At 35.7% G+C, this 20841-nt stretch overlaps 1 protein-coding gene across 7 annotated transcripts in view; it reads right to left on the bottom strand.

Moving 5' to 3' along the window:
* Nucleotides 1–1929: 1929 nt before the first annotated feature.
* Nucleotides 1930–20841, bottom strand: part of EPC1 (enhancer of polycomb homolog 1) — a 90047-nt gene continuing 71135 nt past the window's right edge. For 4 of the 7 annotated variants that reach the window (XM_082739772.1, XM_082739768.1, XM_082739770.1 and 1 more), the window contains 13 exons: nt 20507–20652; nt 19918–20124; nt 19407–19555; nt 18179–18338; nt 16515–16691; nt 16342–16431; nt 16109–16257; nt 14231–14583; nt 6887–7005; nt 6720–6806; nt 5763–5904; nt 5061–5424; nt 1930–3316 (listed from right to left, as the gene is read on the bottom strand). In XM_082739772.1, the coding sequence (XP_082595898.1) occupies nt 3244–3316; nt 5061–5424; nt 5763–5904; nt 6720–6806; nt 6887–7005; nt 14231–14583; nt 16109–16257; nt 16342–16431; nt 16515–16691; nt 18179–18338; nt 19407–19555; nt 19918–20124; nt 20507–20652 (2216 nt within the window). In that variant the 3' untranslated portion in view covers nt 1930–3243. The remainder of the gene's footprint in view (nt 3317–5060; nt 5425–5762; nt 5905–6719; nt 6807–6886; nt 7006–14230; nt 14584–16108; nt 16258–16341; nt 16432–16514; nt 16692–18178; nt 18339–19406; nt 19556–19917; nt 20125–20506; nt 20653–20841) is intronic. The other 3 variants (XM_082739774.1, XM_082739769.1, XM_082739773.1) reach the window with 1 other exon arrangement.

Here is a 20841-nt window from a genome sequence, read left to right as displayed (position 1 = left end):
TACAAAGGGACTTCGGGAGCCCAGGCCTTACTCTCTCTGCTGGATTTTGTCTAGAAATTTTAATTCTAACTATTTTTGTGTATATTTAAGCCAGCAGTTTGAATTTTAGTCACACTTGTCAGCCAGTAGCACTGAAAGGCAGCTTTTTGTCTTTTCTCCTTAAAGAATGTAGAACAGAATTAAGACAAGTAGTTTTATAAATTGGAAGTCTATCCCTTTGAGACAGGGAGTTCTCTTAAAGGTAAGAGTAACTAAAACATGTGATCACGATAAATGTATTTTTTACATTAATATTTAATCCCACGGGCTTGGGGTCTCACCGATTCATGGCTTTAAACTTCATCTGTGAAGGGAACTCTCAGGGTTTGATCTCCAGCCCAGACCTCTCTTCCAAATTCCAGATTTTATATGCAACTGCTTGCTTAACAACTCTATCTGATTGTCTAATGGAGATCTTTTAACAGCTCAAAATCAAGCTTCTCCAAACCCACTCCTTCCACAGTGTTCTCAACTGTGGCCAATTGCTCAGGCTTAAAACTTGGGTCAGCTTTAAATCTTCATTTTCTCATGTACCTCACGGCTATTCAGTGAACAAAATTTAGTGGGCTGATCTTTAAAATATGAAGAGAATCCGAATATTTCTCACTGCTGACACGGATCAGAGACTTGGGTCTTCTCAAAGCATCCCGAGGCTGCCTCTACATTTAAAAACAAACAAATCAACAAACAAAAACCAAACCAAACCAAACCAAACCAAAACAAAAATACTAACAGAAAAAACCAACAAAAACCCAACAATTCTTTGTCTCTTGAGCAGACTATTTTGCAGGAATGCGGAGGGAGGCTGCCTCCTCAAACGAGGCTGCTTACTATAAAGACAGGCAAAGACCAGACCAAACCAGCCTGCACCAAGATGGACCCCAGCGCTGACATTTCACCAACTTTCCTCATAATACTAAAACCATGCCTGGAAGGGTAGAGCCTTGACATGTTGATTGGATACATGATGCACCAAGAAGCATGACCTTTAGGGGCACAGGTGCAAATAAATCCCTGCCTCTACATGTTGAGACATCACTCTTTACCCACTTGAGTTTCCTCTTTAAAAAAGTCTCCATGATCTCTCCTTGGGTAGTCAGCCTGAGGGTTCTTTCCTTTGTGTGGAGCACAAGCCCCCGTCAAGGCCTACCTGGAGCTCCCTTTTGGCCTCTTCTCCATTTCTGTCGCTTAGACAGCCCCTGAGCCCACTAGGGTGTCCTTACTATCCTTGTCACCCTGGTCTCTCGCCTGGATCTGCTTCCTCACTGGGCTGCCCCGTAGTCAATTCTAACACCAAAGTCAGATGCACCTGTTTATATCACATCACTTCTCTGCTTCAAATTCCTTTCTCAGAGGAAAAGCCAAAGTCCTTACAATCACCTACCAGGCCCTCCATCAGATTTCCCATTACACCTTAACAGACCCTAGGCTCCTCTTTCCCTCTGCACAGTCACGGTGTTCCAGGCACACTCCCAACTCAGGACCTTTGTACTTCACCTCTGCCTGGCATGCTCCCCCCACAGTTCAAGTCTCTGATCAATAGTGACCATGTAGTCACCATGTCTGTGAGATTTTCCTTGCCCACCCTACTTGAAACAGAAACCTCCACCCTACCCTAACACAGCTTCTCCCCATTCCCTGAATTAAATTTTTTCCCTAATACTTATCATAATACATAATACTTATCAGTGAGATTACAAACTCCATGAGGGCATGCCTTTTCCCACTGTTCCAGGATCTAAGCATATGTAATCATTTAATAATCATTTTTTAAAAAATTGAACTTAAAGTCATCACCTCCCATTCCCATGTCCCGTCTTTACTGAGTGATTTTAATTGAAGTCACACGAAGTTCATGGGTTGGAAATAAAAGCAAAAGACCACTACACATTAGTTTGTCAACATGTAATGCCCTGGGTTTATTTTGTGAGAATTCTATCACAATTTTTCCAGGTGGGATTAAAAACCTTAAGGATAATGTATGCCATTGGACTGGGCATTCAGACTTCGGTACTGACAAAGCACTAGTAGTAGTCTGTTAAGTACCATTCTCTTCACAGAAGAGAGGTCAAATATTTCCAAAGGAAGGCACCCGATATTTGTGGTTCTGGCCTTGCAGCCTTCTGGAGAATCTTAAAAGGAAAAAAGCTGGCTGGCTGTTTTTAGAAACTGGAATGATGATACATGTACAGCAATTACTGCATTCTTCTCCCTTATATCCTTTTTGTAAGAACAAGTAAAGAATGAAGTCTTTTAAACAATTCGACAATAAAAAAGTACAATTTTTTTTTTGTGCTAAAAAAAGGGCAAGACAACATAAACTCCAGTTGTAAGGACTCCATTTGCATACTTGATTTAACACTTTTTGGTGTGGAAGGAAATGGGACTACTGGGCTGTTTGTAGAGCAGCAACATAACATTAGTGCTTGAAGTACCAGAAACGGCCCACAGCTTTGTGGGCAAGTGGGGATGGGAAGATTCAAGAGACTTCATTTTTAGCTTGTTACTTGTCCTAATGATAGTAGACCAGGAAGATCCCCATTTAACAGTACATTCCCCATTTTTTTTTAAAAACTGATGCCTTTTTTTTTTTTTTTTTTTTTGTAAAATTCTGTATGTATGTCACCATTTTTTTCACATGATACACAGAAAACTCAGGGACCCAGAGGGGAACCAAGTTATGTTATACCATTTACAAAATACCAAGGAGTCCACAGCTACCTAACACATTTACTACAGCACAGGAACCAATGAAGGTACAGTGTACAAAAAACTGTAAACACGGCACAATAAATAGATAAAACAGCAGGTTCCGCACCATGCACATGATGTGATGACACTTCATCTCTATACAATCTCACATCTCACACTCTTTGTTGCAATTTATTTCCCTCCCACCCCCCACCCCCAAGTGCAAAGCATCACAAATGAACATTTCTGTATTCAAGTAACATATATACAAGGGTATTACAAATATGCAGTACTGTACAGATAATTGCTGTATTCTTAATTTACAGATGTTGATTTTCTCCTATTAACAATAAGAAAAGAAAAACTGAAGCATGAGAGATGAGCATTGCTGTCAAGTCCGCACAGCTGCCACAGAAACGCATGTGCTGCATTCCGTCATCCCTTGCGTTCAAAACGCTACTGATGCATAGCACCGAGTCAAGTCCCCAGGCTGCAGCTCGGCTCCTGAGGAAGCTACGTCACCTCCATCGCTACTGTGTTGTCTGCTATGTTGTTCAGTGCTGGCTTTTCTGATTCATGATTCTCCCTGTTGAAATAAAGTTCGATTCAATTACCCATCAGCAACAAACGGAACAAAGCACAAATTCAACAAATCAAGACTATCTTCCCTATAAAAAAAGGAAGTATTTTTAATCAGAAGAAGAAATGTGACTCTCTGGGGCTAAGACACAAGTAGAGGACTATGGGCTTTTAATTATTAGGCATATACGACCGGAAGTTGGGCTGTTGTCCACTATCAATTCCATGGTCAACTATATGACCAACAAAACTGTAAGAGCAGCCAAGCAACCCAACTGTCAAAAACATAAAGAATTCCCAATTTAGCCAATAGTTTCACTTTCCTCTTCTTCTAAACCTTTCACAAAAGTTCTGAAAAAGGAACAGATGTGACTGAGGTTCATTCCCGTCAGGACTTCATATGTGCCGTTGAGCAGGACAGCTACTGAGCTGGCAACTGGAAGACCAGGGTCATAGCCGTTCTAGCATCTACACTGCTGAGCATGCTTGGAGAAATCCATTAACTTCTCTGGATCTCATTTCCCTCATCTTTAAAACAAAGGGACTAAAATATGAAATGAAATGAAAACCAGGTATTATACATTTAAGAACTATAACTGATTAGTTATGACTAGACCCAGAATGCTAGTAAGAATGGCTCTGAATGGAGCAGATGATGACTATTAAGCTGAGAAGCAGACAGAGATGCATGGGTTTGGAAACTTAAGGCTATGGGCCGTTGCTGCAAAGTCTGCTCCTCCTCCCTCCTGGGCCACTCCCGGCCGAGAAGTCTACCTCCGGCCAGGAAGTCCGCCTGGCATCCCAGCTGTTCCAAAGTCTGCCCTCCTCCTACCATTCCAACTTCAATGACTGGCCTTCCCAAACCTCTAGACAAACTAGCTGTTAACCTCTGAACACATTTGTGTTTGTCAAATTCTCTTCTTTTTTCTGCTCAACCAAGATCAAATCTGATCTTATTTTGTAGAACTTTCCCAGAATACCACTGGTGTGAAAAGAGTTCTCCTTATATTGAAATTATAGCCATAATCTATACAATTAATTTGACAAGGATATGATGCTTTGTAACACAGGAATGATTTTCAATTATTTACAGTTATCATTACTTAATTTTTACACTTTTATGCTTGTCTTCTAACTAAACTAAAAATCCCTTGTCTTTCTCTTTTTGTTTCCCTCATAGTACTTTGTAAATAGCAGGACTCTAATTACCATTAATAGTTAAAACAGGAGAGCCCCATCAGACATTGTAAACCATCTACTGAAACCCAACAAGATAAATTAGCTAAAAAAATAAGTCTGAGTAAAAGTTGACCTGGCATTAATATTGTTAAGCCTAGGCTTTACATTATTTATATTAAGAGCAGCTTAGCATAAGCCACGGGTGGGTTAAATGAATTGTTCACATGAGAAGCTATGGAAGAAAACAGACAAAAGAAACATTCTATTCTAAAGAGAACTCCCCCCGACCCAAAGGTGGGAAATGAGATCACTGTAAACTATCATTATACTAAGAAAGTGTCGTCCAAAGCACATATGCAACATTCAGTACATCATTTAATTCAAATTCTCAACAATACTGAATTATAACATTTATCTGTTTAGTTCCTGAATAGGTAAGGAATTCTCATCTATCCATTTTTAATGTATATAAGGAAAAGAACAAAAAGCACAAATAAGTAGAGAGCACTGCCAGAGGATTTAAGTTTGAGCTCATATTTTGCAAACATTTCAGGCTTCAAGTAACTACTGACCTTGGAACTGAATCTACAGAGGACGAAGATGGAACCTTGGAGACTTGACAGTTTGCTGCGGCAGCCAGCTTTAAGGCAGACGATGGAACAGCACTTAAAGTCCTAGGTATATGTCGTGCATTTATAGGGGCAATAGAGTTTACAGTGGCAACTGATGAAGGGACAGTTAATCGAATGTTGTTCCCAATCAGAACCTGAGTTGTTGCAGAATTGGCAGCAGTTACTTGATGACTCAGTGCACTGTGGGAACTCGAAGTCTGTGTCATGTTTGAAGGCTGTAACAAAGTTGAACCTGCCGTCGATGGACTGGTGTGTACAAGTGCTGTTGGTGTAGTACTACTGAGGTGTAAGCCCTTGTATACTCCTAGAGAAAAAGAAAGAAGCACTGAAACAATGTACAACTTTGCTGTTTATTATAGATATGTTACAAACATCAGAACAACTGAGATGTCTTTGCCCTTTTAAGATTTATTTATTTTAGAGAGAGATTTATTTTAGAGAGAGGGTGCACACACATGTGTGTGTAGCAATGGAGGGGAGAGGGAGATAGAGAATCTCAAGGAGACTCCCTGCTGAGCACGGAGTCCAAGGCAGGGCTTGCGGGGCTCAATCAAATGACTCTGAGGTCATGACCTGAGCTGAAATCAAGAGTCGGATGCTCAACCGATTCACCCAGGTGCCCCTAAATGTCTTTATCTTTACCTGAGGCTGGAAGGACGCCATTCACCCCAATTCCAAGCACCACATCATCCTTCATCTTGAATCCCATCAGTTGTTCTGATGTCACCAAAGCAGAAGCAGCAAATTGAGCACTAGCAGAATCCAAAGTCTTGGAAACAAAACCCTAAACAGAAAATACAAAACAAATCTAAGCATTGCTTGGTCTAATGAATTAACATTAAAGTTACACAGGTAATCCACAATCAGTCCGAATATAAACCAGAGTAGCAAACCACTGAAATATATTCATTTCTTTTGATAGTCACAAATTTGAAGAATGCTCAAGTGATCTAGGAGCTCAGATATTATGAATTTTGGTTTTCATATGTGACAATATATAATATGGACCAGTCTATTACGAAAAGAAACCTATAATGTGGAAACAGTAAACCTCTGACACAAAGTGTCAGACAAGAAATACGCTAGTAAGACATTTCAGTGATTTGCAAATACGTAAAATGAAAAATGAATATGTAAGCTTCTTTCACCTAACTTACACATATATACATATATAAACAAAGGCACCTTTGGGACAGTAAGAAAACTATCCCTTTAGAACAGAAGTAACAAAATATCATATCATAACTTGGCCTAAAAATTAAGAGGCTCCTTGAGTTTTTTTAAATGAATTTTTCCTCCAAGATCCTGAGATTTGAACTTCAGTCTTTAAGCCTTACGTGTGTTTAAATGGCAAACACTTATCATGCTTGAGGTTTAAAAGTGATTTAATAGTAAAAGAGGTTTAGTATGATAACTTCAAATAAATTTTAATATTAATTAAAATATCCAACATAATGAGCTGGGTGGGGTTATATATTAAAGAGGTAAATTCAGTCTATAGGATAGACTTGGAAGACAGCATCTTGATCTCATTTAACTATGCTTCTTCGTTTTTACTTTTTAAAAATAGGGAGCAGAGGCAACAGCTTCCATACTCACCTGTAATGTTCTTTCTAAACCCTGTATAGAATGGCTATGATGTAGATTCAGGCGAAAGCCACTTTTCTGCTGGTTAGATGCAAGGTTCTATGACAACAGTTGGTAATTAGAGATGAACTCTGGTGGGAAACAATGAGGGATAATCATAAGACAGACAAATCCCTCACCTGTGCAGTGGTGGTGGAGGAATTACTATTTGCTTGCTGTTGCTGAATTTGTGCAAGCTGCTGTTTCTGCATTAGTGCCAGTTGCTGTTGATGTTGCTGGTATTGTTCGGCTGTAAATGCTGAACATAAAACAAGGAAAACACTTTATAAAAACGTACAGAGCACACACATCTTACAGTACCAAAACAAATTTCAGCATTAAAAAAACTTTTGTGCAAAATTAAAGTATCTGACAAAGGCTCATGATCCTGCTAAAGATCACTTCCATAGGAAAAATTCCACATTTTTACAACCACATTTAACTGGAGTGGCTTGAGTTCAAAGCAACATGAAATTATAAACTTCCCGAGTTATAACAACATAGGAAAGAGAACTCCACTTCTCAAGTTTCAGAACCATTATTTTTGTAAGCTGTGACCCTTGTGCTAGACAGTGTAAAAAGGTAATCCAGCTTTTTAAATCCACTTATTTGGAATTGAACTTTGCACTGAGCTTGAGAAGAAATCTGATAGTCACCATTTGGTTTCTCGTTTACTCATATTACTGTCCCAATGCATTCAGATGATCCCTAACAGTTCTGTTTATCAATACTAATTGTTTGCATTTTTTCTAATTTCAGCCATTACATACATTCCCTCTACATGGAATATAAGGTTGTTGGTTTATTACCTTTATTTTATTTTTTTTTAAAGAACTCATCCTTTAACAGGAAGAAAAGAGGCTCCAAATGTTAAGGTTAATTAATTTTCCCCACCCAATTAACCCACCTGGAAAAAATCCAGTCAATAAGAACGGAGTTGTTTATGTTGATTTACTGTACAGAATGATGTCTGAGGAAAGACACTGTGTTATGCTACTTATGTTTGTCTATGGAGAGCTCAGTTCTAAAAAAAACAAACAAAAAAATGTTCATTTATTACCCCCCAAAAAAGTGTGTGCAGTTTTTAAAAAGGAAACCTTTTTCTTTTTCTTATTTTTGCCAATTAAAAAAAGGAAAAAAAAAAAAGGGCACATACAATCACAACATCTGACTTTAAAGGCTTCTTTAAGAAACCTGTGATGTTTGGGTAAGGATTATTTCAAAACACAAAAAAAGGTTATCATGCATCCCTGAATACCAGGGAATCTATAAATCATGCAATGCAAATTTCCTCTTTCTAAAGTTTAATGTTTTCAAAACATTTTCACCTAATTTGTTGTCTTTAGTTGCATTTTAATGATTTAGTTGACAAGAATATCACTTCATCACGTTTTATAATTTTCACTCATAACTCATAAAACATCTTTATCTTCCATGATACAGGTTTTCTGAGTAGTACCACTACAAAATGTTTAGGTAGAAATTCTACCATATTCTGAATGGATCAGAAAATTATGAAATGATATTTAATAGAACTCCAGAAATTATTAGTGTTTACACAGGCTTTACACTTGAACTAAGTTCTTGGGCTACAAGACCAAAAACGTAATTTGTTGTTGTAAAAACTTTAGCTGATATCCGTCCTTTGATGCGTTTCTCTCCCTACTATGTTGTAATTCTCAGATCTGAATACTAAAGGGAAGACTTTTATTGACAATAGGATAACTTTTAAATATTGACATAAGGTAATTTTGTGTCAAAATGACCATTTCCATATAATAGAAATGTGCTGAATCAAAATTTGAAAAAAATAGAAAAATCAATGCTGCTCTGATTCTTTATAATAAATGTAACATTTATCTATGTTTTAAAAAAATCCATAAAAAGCAACTGTTTAAACCTAAAGATCCTTAGTTTATTAAATAGTTTTTCTAGTATGTTTTTTGAGATTTACACTTTAACTTCCTAAGTTTGAGTGAGTTGCCTAAGTCTTGAATTTCCTAGCAGGGCATGTTCAATAAATTTTTTTTAAAAAAAGGATCATTCCTACTAGGTCAGGTCATTATTTATCTACAAAAACAGTAATTTAGCATTCACTGAAGCTCTATTTACAAAAAACTCCACTTATATGAATGAAAATACTATTTAGAACTTTGTGTTTGTGTATGCTTTATTAGCAATAATAAATTAGAAACTTGAAGAAAGTTCCAAACATTTCCTCCTTAGTTTAAGTCAACATTTTAATCCTTGGTCTCTGAGGGTCTTGTGAAGTACGCTTTTAAACAACTATTAACTTCTTCCTAATACAAGATTTAGAAATAAAAATGCAACTAATACTAATAAATAATAATGTAACTAATTACAAAGTTTTCCACAGGCATTTTTCATAAATGATCTAGAGTAACTGTATATACGGAGCAACATATAAGCTGAAAATGATGGTAATAAAATCCATGGGCCTAGGGGCCAAGAGACCTTGATTTTTTTTTTTTTTTTTTTTTTTAAGCTCCCATCTCTATCATAACTAGCCGAGTATACCTGGGCAAGTAACTAAACTTTTAGGGGCTCAGTTATGTTCATCCAAAATACTTAGATCTAAGTTAGGTGATCACTAAAGCCCTTTTCAGCAAAGTGATGCAAGGATTTTATATTTTTTCTGAGAAATAAATCTCCAATCCAAAAGGCTGTCTGAGTAAGCTGGAAAGCCTGGACAAAGGTAAGATGTAAATTTGGGTAAATACAATCTGAACTGGGTTTTATACTGTTTTTATACAAAAAACTGAGGACTTCAGATGGCATTATAATTCAAAGTCTAATCAAATGCTAAGCAGAAATAAATAGAAATGACCATATTTCCCTAATCTCTATCAAGGTAGAAAGTGCTACGGTTCTAGGTCTACCTCCAAATAGGGTGTGGTAGTCAAGTTTGCAATTAACATGAAGATGGATAGCATGGTTTCATGGACAGATGACCAAACCTAGAAGCAGAAGCATTTCATAGAACCCCAAATTTTTAGGTCGGGAGGCATCCTTGGTGATTTCCTCCTACAACTTCACACTAAAGATGAAGAAACTTTCAACTGAGGTCACAAAGATAGATAATAATAGAAGGGGGGAGCCCATCCCCAAATCATTGAAATTTTAAATATAAAAAGAAGCAGACCAAAGTTTTAGATTTAGTATTCCTTACAAGAAATAATTAAACTTTTAATGTACCCACCAGTATGAATCAAGAGCTAAAAAAAAAAACCACACCTGTCTAGGTATGGGAGAAGAGTCATGTGAGGGATGTGACTAAAAATTTATTCAGGATGCTTCTAAGGGCAAAAGAGGAACCTGCAGATTTAAATTTAAGGAGGCAGCTTTTGTTCATATATAGACAAACTTTTAAATGAGATTCCCAACTCTAGAATAACCTGATCTAGAAAATTGTTGAATCTCCCCTCCCTAAGGTATCTAGACAAAGGTCAGAAACTACCATTGTTTGGTAGTTGCTAACAATTCTCTGGAGTAGAAATTCAGGTGAAGTAAGTTAAGATGTTACCAGTCCACACGGACAGGAAACTATGGTGAGGCACACCAACACCTAGAATAGGTCAGGCTGTTGCCCTTTAAGTCACATTCCCACAGCTGAAGCAGACCAACGGATAATCAAAAGTGGGAGTAGGTGAGGGTGACAGGTACTTAGAAAAAAATCAACAATCTGAAAATCCAGTTTGAGAAGACAGATTTAAGATCACTAAAGTATACAATGTTTTGTTAGTAAAAAAAAAAAACAACCAAAAACAAACCCCAGAAAAACCCAATAAACCTAAACACCTATTTTAAAAGACAACACTTGATTAGAAATTTCTTTGAGCAGTACACAGGCAGAGAATTATTTTAATACAGGAAAAGGTAACTTTAAAGAAATAAATATAAAATAAAACGACTTCAGAGAGTATTAAAGTATGATCCCTGAGCCAGTAAGTTTGAATGATAGTTTTGAGGTTCATAAGCACTTAACAGCCACCCAGAAATCCAACCTGAAAAGAAAAATATGGTGTATTTCCTTAGATGGCCAAACATGCATTAATCTGAATTCATCTGGCTGCGAATTACTTGAATATGAGATTATCTGTGGTCTGATCTTGCACTTCAGCACATGGCATATAGAACTATAGAACATATAGAACTATAGAACTATCAATTCTACTACTATGGGTGCTACTACACATCCTGCTAAGGGTGTAATTTTGAACTGTGAAACACACTTGGATAAGGATTAAGGTCCTACGGATTTATAAACTCTAACCATGAAAATACTCAATGCTTGAACCTAGAGTTCCTTTGGAAACTGAATGTTACAAATTTTATGAAGTAGAATGTATTAAAGCTAGCTACAAATCCCGAGACATAGAAGTTATCATGCCAGCTACATATATTCTATTAATTTATGAAAATAAACCAAATCTTTAGTAGAGATATGTGAGCTTAGGAAAATTACTTAGAACACTAATGAAATTTCAGTGGGAACTGGGAATTCAAATCCTGAACATATAATGGTGGTTTAAAAATCACTTTTCTATTTAGTCTTTATAAATTATAGCGTTCTAATTATGAGAAGTGTATTAATTCTGACATATCATATCCCCTAAGCTTAAACACAAACAAATGAAGTCACTGAACAAACACTAAATTTTCAAAGGTACTTTTATAGATTAAAAGGAAAACAAAACAAAACAAAACACAGTAGACTGTATTCGGAAACTGTCCCAATCACATATTAACTCAAGATTATTAAAATACAATACATACATAATTTGTTCATAAGTACTAAAATCTAGTCCTGGAAATTCTAAATACACATATATTTAAGTCTCCCCAAGGTCCTCAACATTGTGTCATTCTGCTGTGTGTTGTCCAGATCAAGCACTCTAGCACCTGACTAACCAGGTTACCCATCTGGCCACACAACTATGCAAAATGGCCAAGACTGGGAAGCAAGCAAAAAAATTCTGAGCACCAGAAGCTACAAGGTTGGTGTGTTCATGCCCTTTACTAAAAATAACAGGCTCTTGATATCCTCATTTAGAATTTCCTATTTGAAAATGAGAAAAAATGGGCTCTTACAGGTGGTATTTAGAAAACGGAAAATCAGTCCAGAGGGCATCATTATGCCATAGCATATATAAAAATATTAGTATTTAAAATAATGACTAATAAAAAATGGCTAAATCAAAGTATTTGGCTTAAGCAGCAGACAAGTAAGTATGTATCAACTGACTCCTATCTCATATAGTAGTTAAGTTCTAAAGTCAGTATTGTAAAAATTAAGCCTTGAATATTCCTTTAGAGTCTCCCATGATGGGTGTATCTCTCAATCAACACAGCAAAGACTGTTTTTCCTCTGGTATCAGACTAGATCAGGTTCTGTGGCTGAGTACCAGATGACATAGTCAGGCTTGTATTTGGGGGCCATGCTATACAGAAAAATTTATCTTTAAAATTACAATTACACAGATGGAGGTGCGATGCTCAGCCTCAGAATGAGGCAAAAATGGAGGCACAGACACTCTGAGAGCAACAATAACAGATTCACTTTTGCCATTCCCAGAGTGGCCCACTCTGGACAACATATTCTTGCAGTAACATTGTATTCAGAACTCTGTATAACTTCTGAACTGTTAAATTTTATTTTCTTCTCCAGGGACCTATAGCTGAATTCACTTAAGTTAAATGTACATACGATAGGGCCTCTACTATAATATACTTTGTAGAGCATAAAGAGAAGAGCTTTAGGTTTTTGGAATATTCACAAATAGGAAAGAATAAAGCATTACAAAATAGCAATCTGTAGGTATCTATTCTCTAAGTATACAAAAGATCTAGTAAAAATTAAGGGAAAATTGAAAACAATCACGTGCAACAAAAAAATTGATAAACCCACTCTTTAAAGGTTGTATCACATTATATGGGGGAGGACACCATTAAAAAAAAAATGACACCATTACTAAAAATTGTTTTTCAGCTAAACTTTTGGTAATACTACTGGTTCAATGTTCACTTTTTAATATTCTTTGGAAAATACAAATCAAGTAGTTTCATAATATCGATGTTTACTTATGTAGTATAGCAAAACAATTTACAGGAAAAAGATCATTAAAAGATCTCTATTTTTTTTTTTTAAAGATTTTATTTTTTAAAGTAATCTCTATACCAACGTGGAGTATGAACTCACAGCCCAGAGATCAAGAGTCTCATGCTCCACTGACTGAGTCGCCAGGCACCCCTCAAGTTCTCTACTTTAAGGGGCAAGAATACGGGGATTGATGAAACATGCCAGTTTTCTACAAGAAATCTCAAGGAATTTACACAGCTTAAATATCTACCAAGAAAAACATATTGCAAGTTTACACTTTTAAAATCTCTAAACTTGCACACTATACGAATCATCCTTCATATTGAAAAGTGCTTTACTTTGATTTTTAGGACTGTAATAGCTAAAAGAAACTGACTCTCCAAAGTCTAGACTCTGAAGTTAATGGGACTATCCTAATCCATTAGGACTCAGGATAATTTAAATTATCTTCTAGTTGAATTCTAAAATGTGATTATTTTTCTTACAAGCTAAAGACTTAAATTTCACAGACTTGTTTTCCAAACACAAAGTAAATTAGTTTATGGAAGCTTTTCTGGAAATCTTTAGGAATAAGCAGCACATTTCGTATTTATTATAAGGTTTAACTAGAGCCTTACCAGATGATTAGGGTGACACAATAAGTATTTTTACAGTCCCTTCAAAATCTGTGTTTAAATTACCTTTACAAAAATCTGTGGTAACATAATTTTAACAGTGAATTTCTGTAGCCTACATGCCTTAAATAACACAGATCTATGCTTTCAAAGAGAAAACTAAAATTTTAAGAATATTTAAAAATAGCATTTATTTTAGAAACATTACACAATGTAATCATAATGCTAAAGTAGATGTTATCTGGAAATGTTTCCAAAATTATAATAATCCTAAAAAATTAAAATAATCCTTTAAGTATTGTTCCCTGAAAAATTAGTTTCTTTCATAAATTATTCTGTATTACTGTCAGCGGATAAGGCTTTTACATATCTCCTAACTTGCTGGTCTACTTTTAAACAGTTTAAATAAAAGACTAGATTAGTGTCCAAGCATAAAATAGTCATAATTAATGGCCCATTTTCTTTTTGTACTCTTTGAAAATATAGCTGCTGAATTGTGAATTGTGGGTTCACAGACTGTATCCAGGAAACAAATGTCATACATTAAGTAGTAATAAATCACCTTTGCATGTGGGTGTGTTTAAGTGAAAACACATGTACAAACAGAATTCAAATAGATACTTAACCTAGGTCCTTTTTTTCTCATTATTTTGAGAGAAAGGAACTTTTAGCCTTAATAAACCACATATTCAGAAAATGGATGACTCTGACATTTCTATAGAAATGTACACCATAACAAATAAACATACCAAAATGTGCTGAACCACTGCTACTTTTACTTTGCGTGGAGGTACTGCATGTCTGGGTCCCAGGTTGTGCTGTTCCTGTTCGATTTATACTCCTATATAATTTTCTACAGGAGAGTTCATCATTGTCACTGTCATGTAGGGATGGTGTCCGAGGCCTAAAATGCCGCCATCTACATGATTTGATATTGACTAGTATCTGACTGAGGTCTTTAGAGAAAGATTTGTCCGAGGTATTTGTTTCTGAGGTATTGGCAAACTGATTGACTGGAGAATGTTGTGGAGAGGAAAGCATTTCCAAATCCAGATGGCGAAACATACTGTCATAGTCTGAGTGAGCTCTGTCCAGTAAGACCCTATTAAAAATAAGGCAGGAACATATATGTAAAATAGTTATTCAAAAATTATATAAAAAAGACCCTCCCAATTCCCCAAAGCCGTAAGTTGTAAATTTGATTATTTCAGTATTTTGCCCTATAATAGCTACATTCTCAAATTTTTTTTTGTAAATTCTCAATTTCTGATAAAAGTTTTTACTTTATAATGATCTGATTAAATAAGAGAGTAATTCACCTTAAAGAATAAGGTACACTATTCATTTTACATTAGCAAGTGCCTTCTAACAGTTCCTGAGTTGGTCTATCAGTAGAAGTTAACTGATAAAACATGAGATTATTTTTCTTTCCAAACTGTTGTTGAACCAAAGATTTTTATTTCCATTTCAAAGCACCAAAACACTTTCCAAATATTTGTTCCCTATTAAGCAAAACTCCCCCCGCCCCCTGCCCAGGGGTAGGGGAGGTAGAAGAAAAGCAGTAATAGGTTATGTGATCTTTGGGAAATCTTATGTCACTAAAATTTCTTATTGATAAAATATTTGAGATCCACTACTCTAGAAGATATATTTTTATGTTATTTATATATTTACAAAGGATTCTATTTTAAAATACTAGAACTAATGCTAGTATAGAATAAAATATAGCCAACATACAGAATTTTCACTACTATTGATGCCAACATAATAATGGGGGAAAAGCATTAAATAAAATATATTTCAGTGCCCAGACAATTCTAAACCAATGTTTAGGTGATTAAAAACTGCAAATAAGATTTGATAAATAAAAGAAACATGTATAAGCCATAATTCACTATAAATTACGGCCTAAAGTTTCTTTCTGAAAACACACTGCTATTATGTTCTGCCTTTTTTTTTCACCTACATCTTTCTTTTTTTCACTTTCATGTGCTCTGTAATTCCTTCCTGCCTCCCACACAAATTCTCACATAAAGGCATATAGAGGTACAAAAGAAGAAGAGTAATTAGATCCTGATAAACTGGGGTGTCAAAGGTCGTGCATGGATCCTGGAGCTTTTTTTTTTTTTTTTTTTAAAGATTTTATTTATTTATTTGAGACAAGGAGAAAGAGAGAGACATACACAGCATGCGGGGGGAGGGGCAGAGGGAGAGACAGAGTATCTCAAGCAGACTCCGTGCTGAGCCCTGAGTGTGGAGCCCCACGTAGGGTTCCACCTCACGACCCAGCAATTATGACCTGAGCTGAAACCGAGAGTCAGACGCCCAACCAACCGAGACACCCAAGCGCCACATTCTGGAGCCTTTTCACTGAGGAGTTAAACAACTTAGTGTACTAGTTACATGACATTTCTTAGCTTATTCAACCCTTTGTCCTAATATCTCCCAGAACTTCTGAAACAACTTTCTGCAGTTTCTTTAAGCATTTCAGTCAAAAATCAGTTAAGAACAGAAAATGGAAACAAATGAGCATATTTAGAAGGATTCCCTCTCTTTAAGCTCTAGATTTGATTACCCTACTGTCTATGTCCCTACTGTCCCTATGCTAGGAATACAGAAATACTTACCTTCCACCACGCCCAACCCGTCTTCGTGCAAATCCAATACACCTTTGGGGTACGGTGAGGGTAGTTAAGCAGTATCTATATCGTACATCCCCTAATCCTCCATCTTTAGGACTAGTCCAAGGCCAGTTGCCAGTTTGGTCTAAATGAGGCTAAAAAAAAAAAAATCCAAATTATTTTAGTTTGTCAGTTAAAGGTGAACAGTTTGTTATTTAAAAAGAGAACTTGAAACTTACAGCATAGTACTGACAGCCTGCTTTCCTACGGAAAGCAAAAGGACCATCGGGATCATTGTCTTCTTCAGCTTCCGAAGAGCCAGACAAAACCTTTAAAATAAAATGAAGTGAGTCAAAACGTGTGACTTCCTCCATTTCTCCTCTATACTCACAGAGAAATTCGTTATCTTTACCTGGGAGAGTGGTTCTTCATCTGAGCTGGGAAAGTCATACTGATTTAAATCTTTAGCATTAAAGACTGGCAGTGCAGCAGGACTCGTCTGTTGAGGAGTAGCAGCAGCAGACGATGGTAAGACTTTGGGCTTCTTTTCGTATTTACGTTTAGGTCGGATAAGATCGGCCTTATCTTGCTGCAATAAAGTCATATATGAATCAAAACTAGAAACCATGTTCAACAAACCTGTACTTTGGGTTAAGTTTAAAAAAAAGAAGTTTAGAGCTGAGGGTGGTTGGGTTATGGACATTGGGGAGGGTATGTGATGTGGTGAGTGCTGGGAAATGTGTAAGCCTGACAATTCACAGACCTGTACCCTTGGTGCAAATAATACATTACATGTTAATAAAAATAATGAATTAAAAAAAATAAGAAAAATTAAAAAAAAAGTTTAGAGCTATAATGAAGTCATTCATAATCAGAAGACATGTAAAATGCTTATGTTTTATCATCTTGCATTGTAAAATCTTATAGGTTGGTCTCTGTGAAACATGGGTAATGTTCCTACAACCTAAACATAATCTCATAAAATATTTTGTTGCACTTGAAGTAAAAGAAGAGAACAGTTCTTCATATTTGAGATCCTGTAACTGCAGTTAGTAATTTCCACTGGCTCCTGTTCCTTTTTCTTAATTTTCTATTAAAATTCTAGGAGAGAATTAAAAAAAGGGATCTAATCTTTATTCTAAAGAGTAATAAATCAAGTTTGGGAAAATAATAATGCAAGTAATTTTACATATACATAAAGCAAATCTCAGATAACTTATAATGTGGAGGTGTTATGGAAAAAAAAAAAAGTAAGGATTTGGTAGCTAAGTAATAATGGCTTTCTGGAGTGAATCTGGACAGCTTTAGGTGATAAAGAGATGAAATCATGAAATAGGGACAACACAAGGATAATATACAGAAGCAAGAGTGACTGAGCTGATGAACACAGTGCTTGTTAGAAATATGTATGCAGGGCATCTGGGTGTCTCAGTGGTTAAGCCTCTGCCTTCTGCTCAGGTCATGATCTCAGGGTCCTGGGATTGAGTCCCACATTGGGCTCTCTATTCAGTGGAGAGCCCGTTTCCTTCTCTCTCTCTCTGCCTACTTGTGATCTCTGTCAAATAAATAAATAAATAAAATCTTCTTAAAAAAAAAAAAAAAAAAAAAAGAATATGTATGCAGGTGACAGACATCAAACAAAGGTTAGAAGTAGTATGAAGTATGCACAAGGCAAGAAAGATACTTGTTGGAAAGAAAAAGATCATGGGAAGTTATTATGGTTGTGTACATATGCCAAATATTCGTATCAAGTTTTAGGTAGTTTATGGCACTATGGTTCTTTTTGGGAAAAGTATATTATTAAAAAGTTCATCTATATGGTATCTGTCTTTATAATTCCTACTGGTGCATTGTAGTTTATGGCATTATGGTTCTTTTGGGAAAAGTAAATTATTAAAAAGTTCATCTACATGGTATCTGTCTTTACAATTCCTACTGGTGCATCGTTCTGTCCTGAATCAAAAGCTGACTTTGCAGCATATTTTATGGTAGGGTTTATATGTATTTTTCTTTTTCACTCTAGTGATAAAATGCCATTCTGTTATCAGCTACTATTATCACAAAAATGTTTATCACCTTATTTGCTTTGAATTCCTTCACATCCATTGCTTCTTGATGTTTAAATTGACTGCTATTAGTAATAGGGATGATGGGGATGGCATAAGTAGGTTTCATTGGCTGTCTCTGTGCCATAACCTCGGACACGATCTCTCCATTGTAGTCACCCAAATTATACCTGAAATTATAAAAAAGAAAGCTGCAAAAGTTAAAGTTAATTCTGTAAATTCTTAGGACTTTCAACACCTAACTGAGATGTGATTATAAACACCAAGTATACTTAAGATTAAACTCTGACAATTTGCTGAATGCTTATTAAAAATAAAGATTACAGGGGCACCTGGGTGGCTCAGTGGGTTAAGCCACTGCCTTCGGCTTAGGTCATGATCTCAGAGTCCTGGGATCGAGTCCCGCATCAGGCTCTCTGCTCAACAGGGAGCCTGCTTCCCTCTCTCTCTCTCTCTGCCTGCCTCTCCGTCTACTTGTGATCTCTCTCTGTCAAATAAATAAAAATCTTAAAAAAAAAAAATTAAAAAAAAAAAAAGATTACATAATCTTTTGTTTTGTTCTGTTTAGTTTTTGGCTTATAGCTTTATATTTGCACCATAAATAGATGACTCTGGGAAAAACAAAGGTTCGAATTTTAACTTAGCAATTTTGGTGAAAGATTTGGTGGAGATGCTGAAATTAATGCCTAAAATGGTGCTGAGGAACTTTCTGGTAATTTGAATTATTTGTGCCCTAAAACGAATTATGAGAAACTTAATAGTGGTTTTCTTCGGAGATACTGACTAGGAAACAGGGGAGTGAGGCTTGAAATTTTCACTGTGTACATTGACAAATGGATGAATGTTAAGACAATGGGACTTTCCCCCTCCCCTCTTTTTACTTCTGTTGAAAATCCCAGCAGGTGTAAAAAAAAAAAAGTCAGTACCATCTAGAAAGTAAATTAAAAACTTTAGAATTGACAAATGTCCTCTCCCTCCCAGCCCTGCTCTTAACTCAAATGAAGACAAAAGAATAAGATTATACCTGCCATATTTTAATTTTACTGAACCCAATCAATTTTAATGAAAATAAAGAGAAACACATGTAAAATTATCCAAAGTGTATCATATCACACATATAAGTCTCCACTTATTATTAAAGGAAGGTATTTTCTAGGGTTAATTGCTTAAGTACTATACCCTAATACACAAAATGCTAATGGTACCATACTTCCTGACCATATTAAAGTATACTTTACCTCTTTTCCATAATTTCCAGTGTTAAGTGCAATAGTTCCCTTTTACTCTTTTCTCTTCTTTTTATCATCTCTAGAATAGTAACAGCCCGACTCAGATCTCGACGCAGTTTAAGCATTTTTTCATAAGAGGCTTCATCATTCTTGCGATTCTGCAAATATGAAGTTGCTTTTTGTCAATAGCATTTCCAACTAGTGGCATTCTGAACACAGCTACTAATATATAAGAATACATATATTTGTATGGCTGGTTAGAATTTAAAGACATTGAAAGGGAATATGGACCACCAGCAAATCAGTTTTATATGTGATTTTTAAAGAGTTTAACATTAAAATTTATCATTGATAGCTGTGCAATGAATCCTAAGGTTGATTCATTTTAAATTAATACTTCTCTCATTATTTTGTATAGAGAGTGTATTTAATATAAATTAAAATACAACCTTCCAATACAGAGATATTCGTAAGTATAAATAATTTTTCTTACATCAAAAAAAAAATTACAAAAACTTACTTTTCGAGTCTGCATTTTTTCAGTACGTCTTCTAAAAGCCACATAAGGATCATTTGTGCTGGAACCATCTCGCTTTTCTTGTTTTACTGATGGGATAAGAGATGGCCCCCGACAGTTTTTTCTCTTTTTAATCCAGTATTCATAAACTTCTCTAATTAATTCATCGTCTTCTTTTAGCAGCAGCTTGGCTTCCTGCAGACTGACTGGCTAAATGTAAAATCATTATGTCATTTTCATATAAGGTTCAAAAGTACTTCAAACTTTAATGACAATAATCAAAATAACAACTGTATCAACAATAGCAAACGTGGAGTGCCTTATACATGTCAGTCACTGACACTTTATATACATTGGTTTAGTTAATTTTCACGTTTCATGTTTATCATCTCTATTTTACAGAAGGGAAAACTGAGGCAGAGAGCCTTTTTTTTCAGACTTATTACTCAAGATTATACAGGTTAGTACTGGGCAGCAATGGGATGTGAATTCATGATTGTTGATTCCAGCGTCTGCTCACTTATCCTAACCCCACATTATCCTGTTTCCATATATATGGAAACACATACTTATATATACAGTGAAGTTGTACCTGTTGACCACTGCCTTTTTCTAGACGGTCAATCATCTCCTCAAATTGCAATGGGCAGATGTCCATTTTCTTTTTCAGTTTATTCACAAATACTTCATCTTCAGAATCCAAATCATAATCAGGCTGTTCAGCATCCAAACTAAAAGCTGACAGAAGAAACCATAAGCAATCATTTACTATGTGAATCCACTGACAAAAAACCTCTCAACAGATGTCTAGATAAAAACAAAATCTAGACTTTCTGAAGAAAGAAGTTATGTTTCCCACATTTAAAGTTACTGTTAATAAAGACATAGAGTCATAAAAGACAATGGATGAGACCCCTTCTCCCATCA

Source organism: Mustela nivalis (genome assembly GCF_964662115.1).
Source record: "Mustela nivalis genome assembly, chromosome: 7".
Taxonomy (NCBI): Eukaryota; Metazoa; Chordata; class Mammalia; order Carnivora; family Mustelidae; genus Mustela; species Mustela nivalis.
This window is presented reverse-complemented; position numbering and strand designations above follow the sequence as displayed.